Source organism: Aptenodytes patagonicus, chromosome 20, assembly GCF_965638725.1.
Source record: "Aptenodytes patagonicus chromosome 20, bAptPat1.pri.cur, whole genome shotgun sequence".
NCBI lineage: Eukaryota > Metazoa > Chordata > Aves > Sphenisciformes > Spheniscidae > Aptenodytes > Aptenodytes patagonicus.
Window position 1 is genome coordinate 2132236 of NC_134968.1, and position 7634 is coordinate 2139869.

A 7634-nucleotide genomic window follows, 5' to 3' on the forward strand; every position below is an offset into this window, starting at 1 on the left:
GGTGACCGCGCCAGGAGCAGCCGGGCAGCCCGCCTGGCCGTGCCCCAGCCTCCGGGATTACCACCCCGCAGGAGAAAGCGTTTTAATTCTCTTTAACCCAAACCAGGGCTGAGGAGCTTTGCAGCTCAGCGGGGATTTGGGGGCATGCTTGCTTGCTTGCACACAGCCAGCGTGTGCCTCCCATCCCCCGGGATGTCCCTGCCCCGGCACGCCACGACTGCAGCCCCCAGGGAGCAGGAGGGAGATGGGCTGGGAGCTGCTGGGGCGGGGATGCACATCCCACGGAGGAGCAGCAGCACTGGGAACAGGAGGCAGCAACGCCTCGGTGATGGAAAGAAACCCCCCAGGCGCCTCCCAGTAACCCCCCGGGCTGCCGGCAGCCCCCATGCCATGTCCCAGCCTGGGCAGGGACTTATTGGGATGGATGCACTGTCTGTAGGCAGGGTGGGAATCCTGGGGGCAGCTTTTGGCTGTCAGGACGGGGGATGACAGCAGGGTTTGCTCTGAGCATCCACTAAGATGCCCAACAGTCTCCTCTTTTCCCACTGGCCTCACAACCGCCCGGCTGTTGGCAGCACCCAAGCACCCACCGAGCCGTTCACAGCACCGCTGCGCCTGGGCAAACCCCATGTACCTCACAGGGGAACCGGAGACGGCTGCCAGGACCCACGGCTCGAGCGCGGGCATGGGGCTCCCCGTCATCACAGCCAGTCCCGGGGACGGCACAGGACAGGAGTCCCACGGGAGACACCGGGCTGGCAGCACTGAGCGGCCAGATGGGCGCTGCCAAGGGCACGGCTTGACCTGCTGCCAAATCCCACCTCACACCAGAGCCACCTGCCTGGCTGGGGACCCCCACCCACATCCCCATCACCTGAAGGAGCCAGGAGGGGGGTGACGCTGCCCAGGTGACACCGAGCCAAGTGCCAAAGAGAAGTGGAGCGGCAAGGAGGCCAGAGGAGCCGCCGCAAACTGGCTCTCTGACATTCCTCCCACTCCGGTTTGGGTGTTAACGCGGGGAAGGAAATCGCCTTGTTCCTTCCCAACACAAACTTTTATCCTGACAGCATCTCCTTCGCAGCCCCGTCGTCAGCCCGCGCCGGGTCCCCACTTGGCTCTGTCCCCTCCTGGCTGCATCGTGACCAAACTGAGCTCCCTCCTGGCAGCCTCCGCGCCAGGGACGCCAGCCCCAGCTCTGCGGGGCTCTCGTTCCTGCCGTGTCTCAAAGCGGCAGCTCCGGAGGGCTCCAGCTCACCCGGCCAGAGGTCCCTGGTGCCACATGGAGAGAAATTTGGGAATGCAGCCAGAGAGCCTCGTCCCCTTTCCTGACCTCCTCTCACCAGACTGCCAGCCCTGCGGCCCACCGCAGCTCTCCGGCCACGTGGCTCTGCCAGTGCTGGTCCCCACCACTGCTGGCATCCCTGGTCGAGCTCCTGGGGCAGGATCATCCCCGTTCACAGCCGTACCAGTAGCCATAATGCAGGCTGATGCCACCGCATTGATGCGAGCGTGTACGTGTGGAGCCTGCCCACGCTGCCGGCTCACGTGCCACCACCGCTCGCAGCCCCACGTCACGATGCCAGGGCAGGATGTGGCTCTAGCTCGGCCCTCCCGAACGCCCAGCGCCATGCTCTGCCCACGAGAGCCCACCACAGCACCTCTGGCCCCGGAGGGGACAGACCTGCAGGGCCAGGGGATGCTCATGGGTTCCCAGGACCGCATCCCGGGGCAGCTCTGCCAGCCGGGATGGCTGGAGGCGGGTTTGGGGATGCTGCATCCCCTGTTAACTCAGTGGCTCCCTACGGCGCTGACGGTGCCACCGTCCCGCAGCAAAGCCCTGCGGCCTCTTCGCTCAGGGCATCCCCCGCGCCAGCCCTCTCCGTGCCCTCCATCCCCGGTGCCGCGGGCCCCCAGCCCCCACAGCTCATCCTTAACACACGGTGCCGGCGGGGAAGGTGGCTCCAAGGAGGGGACAAGGGCTGGGGACACGCACCGGAGCCGCACCAGGTCCGAGCTCTGCGGGGATGTGCCTGATGGCCCCTACGCCAGCTCACCGGAGAGGCTGAGAAACACCAACCCAAAGCGACACCCAGGAGTTTTATCTCCCAGCCCACGAGGAAGCGAGACCGAGCCTCCGAGCAGGGGGAACGAGGGCTCACTGCTGGGGCTGCCTTCATCCCCACCTCCTCCTCCTCCTCCTCATTCTCTGCCCTGTCCTAAAAACAGCGTTATCGGCAGCAAGCCCTAGAAAAGTAACAGGATTCCGTTTCCTGTTTTTCCCATGGAAACCCTCAAATAGAAGCTGGCCTCATTATTGCAATTTTTTGGGTCTCTCTTTTTTTCAGCAGGGCTAACAATGAGCCATTTCCTCCGGCGGCTCCGAGAGGCACCTTGCGCTCTGCTCCTGCTTCTCCGCGGCGGAAAATCCTACCCGGGGAGGTCAGGGGAAGGCTGCCTGCTCCTTCCAGCCCCTGCCTCACTCAAGGCCGGGGGCCCGGGGTGGGGGCAGTGGCCGTGCACCCCTCGCACACGTGGGGGACCCCCTCGCACCTCCATGGGGTGCTGCCCATGGACAAGAGCCAGCCTGAGGGCTGGGAGGGAGCGCAAGGGTGGGCAATGCTCAGATAGGGGGATGCACAGAAGTGCCGTTCCTGCACCCCTCACCGGCTGGTAAAAATAAAAAGCCAAGCAGGGTCCTGAGCCTCCCTCCGGCCACAGAGAGGACAGGAGGCAGCTTTGGGGACATGGCTTTGGGGACAGCCATGCTCCCGCAGCACCTCCTGCCCTGCTGCAGCCCCAACACCAACACCCGATGACTTTTTCCAACATTTTTCCGCAGCCCACATGCAGCCCATCCGCAAGCAAAAGGGCCAGCCCATCTCCCCTCCATCACCTTCCCGCCCCGCTGCTGCACACACACCCCCCCCCCCAGGAACATCAGCGTCCTGCCGCTGGCACCACACCAGTCACCACCAGCCCCGGCGGGGACCACACTTCACCCCAAAAGCGCTGGCACCGCAGCCCGGCCCCCTGCCTCGCACAGCAGAAAAAGAACCCACTATGTGCCACAATAGCGCGATTGTCCCCCGGAGCCACTGGGCTCCGTCCCACCCGCCCTGGGGCTGCCCCACGCGCTTGGCCCCATCAAGGGACCCACTGTTGCCATCGGGGTGGCGGGGGGGGGGGGGGCGGGCACGGCTGCTGCGGGCACCCCCACGCCTGCACCCCGGGGGTGTGCGGTGGCAGGTCTGCGGGTGCTGCCCTGGTGGTGCCACCGATGGTGGATATTTTAAGGCAGAGCTGGTCCTGCCCCACGGGTGGCAGGGCAGGGGGGAGGCCCAGAGCCCCCAGACCTGCCTGGCTGCCCGTCGGGGGGGGGGACCCGGCCCCCCGGCGCTGTGCCAGCGGCTGGGCTCAGGGATTATGGCAGGAACCTACTCCCTGCCCGGGGCTGGGTACGGCTCACTGCAGCCCCGGCTCCCTCCTGCTGCAACGGGGTCTCAAGCAAGCAAAGCGCTCGCAGGTGCAGGCCAGGGGACCCCGCTGGGTCCCAAGGCAAGAGCGGGGTCACTTCCCACTCACCGGTGTTTCATTTCGGCCACTTTGCGATGACTCTCGACCCAGGTTTCCACCTCCTTTCTCTGGGGAGAGCCCAGCTCCAGCTTTGCTCTCTAACTTCCAGCTTCCATTTTCCCAGCATGGCTGGGGAGCGGGACCAACCCCCCCCCCCATCCTGGCATCCTCCCACCCTGGGAAAATCAACGTGCTCCAGGGGCTGGGGACCCCGTGGCTTCGCACAGCAGAGACCAAACCTGCCGGGCACGCGGCCGATTCCCACCAAGGCGGCGGCACCGACCCGCCGGACCGCGACGCCACGGGTCTTGCGACACGCAGCCACGGCGGCGGAGGTGTGCTCGCTGCGGCGCGGCCCGAGAAGGCAATTAGGGAAGACTTAATGAAATCCTGGGGATAAGCAGCCGCGGAAAAGGAGTCAGCTGCTTCGGGTGCTCTGAGCCAGCGCTGGAGATGTTTGGGATGTGGCCAGGAGGTAGGCGGCAGGTTTAAAGCAGCCACCCCGGTTTGCAACCTGGGGCATCCCAAGCCAGGCCAGCTCCTGGAAAGCCGAACGGGTTTTGGGAGCAGGCGGCGCAGCATGGCACGGCACAGCTCGCGCTGCCGGCCCCGCCGCTCACGGCCTAGAGGCAGCCAGGTCGATATTTTCCAACTTGAGAGCTTAAAATAGGTCATCTATCTCCATTCCTTTTTAAATCAGGTCTTGCTGCCTGCTGAAGACAAACTTGGCTTATTAATGGGACGGCACCGACTTGAAACCTAGTCTTTTGGTTTTTTTCCCCTTTAATGAGAATAAAAGACCATCCCCAGGGCTCGGTGGCTTCCCAGCACGACCCCCCCCATCCCTACATGTTTTCTCCCAGCAAGTGGCTCCGCACGAACCTGGGAGAGGCCCCGGCTGCCGGCTCCGAGTGCTCCTGGGAGCCAGTCATGCAGCACCCACCCACACCCCAGCAGCCACCCACACCCCGCAGGGGGCACGCGAGCCAGCCCCCACGCTCTGACCCCAAACCGAGAGCTGTCACCTCGTTTCCCTTGCCAGATTTGCAATGTCAAACCCCTGAAGACCACGGTCCCTGAGCCCTAAATAACGCCTGGCGCTGGTTCCTTGGCATTTGACGCTGCCGATGACGGCACCCAGGCAGCACTGCCAGCCCCAGGGGGGTTTAGGACACTACACATCACCCAGCAGTCCCCCCGTGGCATGAGAAACGGGTGTCAGAGCTCCCGGCCAGGCACAGCGCGTGATACACGTCAAGGTTAAAAGCGCAGCGGCGGCAAGACTGGAGGCCTCCACGTGGCTGGGGACCCACGGCTCCGAAAAACCCCCATGTGGTCAGCAGGACCCCGGCATGGCATCATGCCACGTGCCCCAACCTGGCGCCGGTGCCAGGTTTTGCGCTTGCAAGGCAGGATTGCAGCAGCAGCCCCGAGCACAGGCTTTTCCTGTCTTTCAAGTTCAGGGTTCGGAAAGAAGGGGGGGGGGGGGGAAGGCATTAAGAAACTCAATTTGCCGAGCAGCGCTGGTAAATAGGGACGGAGGCAGCAGCCACGCGGGGACGAGGGCAGCAGCCGCCGGCCGAAGGCTTGGGGACGGTGGGGCGCAGCCCCTGCCACGCAGGCCTGGGGGCGGCCGTCGGGCGGGATTTCTGCTTACGCAGCACAAAATCCTCGCCAGAGGATTGCAAAGCGCCTTCCTCACCGCCGTCCTCCCCGGACGCGCAGGGAGAGGCAGCGGCAGTTAAGTAACTCCCCCCAAGTCACTCAGTGCCCCAAGTTACCCAGCAAGCGGGGGGCAGAGGCGGGCACTGAGCAAAGCCCCGATACTCCAGGTGCTGCTCCCCAGGAGGGCACATTTCACTCCAAAATGCAGCAGAAGAGCAGATTTTGAGACTTGAAACCCCCCTGAAAATCCGAACACCAGCGCTCAGCGGAACGGAGTAAGCAGGGAGGAATCTGAAGAGAAACCATGATTAATGCTCAGCCGCTGCAATGAGCAGCACTCCTCATATCTGAACCATTTCGCACACCCCAATTAATCCTTTGAGGCTGGTTATTAGCCCCATCGCCGGGCCAGGGAAGCCGAGTTCAAATAACCAGGAACTGAGGAACAGAGGCCAAATTCAGCTCTGGGGCGAGGACGTGCAACCTCTGCTCAAATTAGCACGCGTTGCGCCAGTCGGACACCACGGCCCTCATCCCTGCCCAGGCACTACCCCGGCGTGCCCCCCGCCACCGTACCCCGGCCCCAGGACCCCCAGCACCGGCCCCATCCCCACCCAACGCCTTTGCCGGGATTTGGCACGAAATGGGCAGGAAATAGGGTTTTAGCTGGCGGCCAGGCTGGCCTTCCTTGGCACCATGCTGCTCCCAGGGGAGACGGGAATCGCCCAAGCGCCCTCTGGTCCGGCACCGCCACGGGAGGAGCATCCACAGCATGGGTCGGTGGTGCTGCAAATACCCACACTGCTTCGAGGCTGGGGGGCTGCTCGGAGCCGGGGGAGCCAGACGTAGGGCCAGGACACGACCTCGAGGGGTTATGGGCACACCGAGGGGGAGTTTGCTGCCTGCCCAGTGCCAGGAGCTGGCAGGGATGGAGCAGCCGGACCCACAAGGAGACAGCCCAGCCGGGAGTTTCGCAGGAAACACGCGTGGGCGTTTGCAGGTCTTGTCTCGGAGAAGGGAAAGCCCAGCCCCAGGGTCTCGCCTCCAGCCCCGCGGACGGATCCAGGCGCCTCAGCCCCTCCACCCTGCCACGACGCCACCCTGGCTGGGCATCGGGGACGAGCCACCGCCGCCAGCATCGCCCGCGGCACGCAGCCCTGCGTGGGCGGCCAGACCCCTCCGGCCCTGCTGCCCCCGACCCCAGGGCGCCGGCTCTGCCCCGGTCCCGTCCCCGGGGTGCCCAGCACCCAACTCTGCTACCAGACCTCAGCGCCACGCACAGCCCCGCACCGTCAGCGCCCCCAGTCTCTGCTCCCCGCGTCCCCAGTATCTCCCAGTTCCCCCAGTCCCTGCTCCCCCGCGCCCACAGCCTCCCCAGTCCACCCAGTGCCGCTCACCGCGGGGGCGGGCGGCGGGATCCCGACCAGGCAGAAGGCGATCCCATTCATCGGGGCGCGGCGGCCGGGCTCGGCTCGGTCCGGCCCGGCTTAGCAAGGCTGGGCTCAGCTCGGCGCGGCTCAGCTCGGCTCAGTAAGGCACGATCCGGTCCGGCTGGGCTGGGCTGGGCTCGGCACGGCTCGGTTCGGGCTGGGCCGGCCGCGGCGCCGGCCCCGGTTGCGGCTCCGCCTCCTCCGGGCGCCCGCGGCGGCGGGCGGGAGCGGGCGGGGCGCGGCACGGCCCGGCCCGCCCCGGCGGGAGGGACCGCGGCCACCGGAGCGGGGCGGGCACCGGCACCGGGACAGCGGGACTGGCACTGGCACTGGTGGAGCACCGGGACGGGGACCAGAGCGGGCACAGACAGAGGACACCCGGGGACTGGGATGGGCATGGGACACCCAGGGACCGGGACAGGGACAGGGATGGACAGGGGACACCCAGGGACCGGGACCAGGCAAGGGACATCCAGAAACCAGGACAAGGATGGGGATGGGACACCCAGGGACCAGGCAAGGGACACCCAGGGGCCAGGACAGGGACAGGCAGGGGACACCCAGGACAGGGTAAGCCAGGACAGAGGGACATGGACCGGGAGCAGAACTGACCAGAATGGGCACAGAGGGAGGGGACAGAGGGATCGCAGGACAGTGGGACAGGGACAGCTGGACGGGGACCGGCAGGGCGAGGCCGAGGCCAGGCGATGCGGGAGGAGGAGTGCGGAAGGACACACGGACAGGAAACGCCAGGACAGGGGACAGGACTGACGGGGACTGGCACAGGCAGACATGGGGACGGAAACACCCGGGTTGGAGCTGACGGAGGGACAAAGGCTGACACAGACCCACGGGGAAAGGAAACGGCAAAGACGGGAAACAGCAGGACAGACGGACGGAGCCTGGCCTGGCGGACAGAGGGACAGGGGCAGCCGGACAGGGCCTGGCCCACCTCAGACCGCTTGG

At 65.9% G+C, this 7634-nt stretch overlaps 1 protein-coding gene across 1 annotated transcript in view; it reads right to left on the reverse strand.

Moving 5' to 3' along the window:
* ARHGAP23 (Rho GTPase activating protein 23) overlaps positions 1 to 6794 on the reverse strand; it is a 30728-nt gene extending 23934 nt beyond the window's left edge. Inside the window, exon 1 of the mRNA XM_076356849.1 lies at positions 6636 to 6794. Coding sequence (XP_076212964.1) covers positions 6636 to 6686 — 51 coding nt within the window. The 5' untranslated portion in view covers positions 6687 to 6794. The remainder of the gene's footprint in view (positions 1 to 6635) is intronic.
* Between the last annotated feature and the right edge of the window lie 840 nt (positions 6795 to 7634).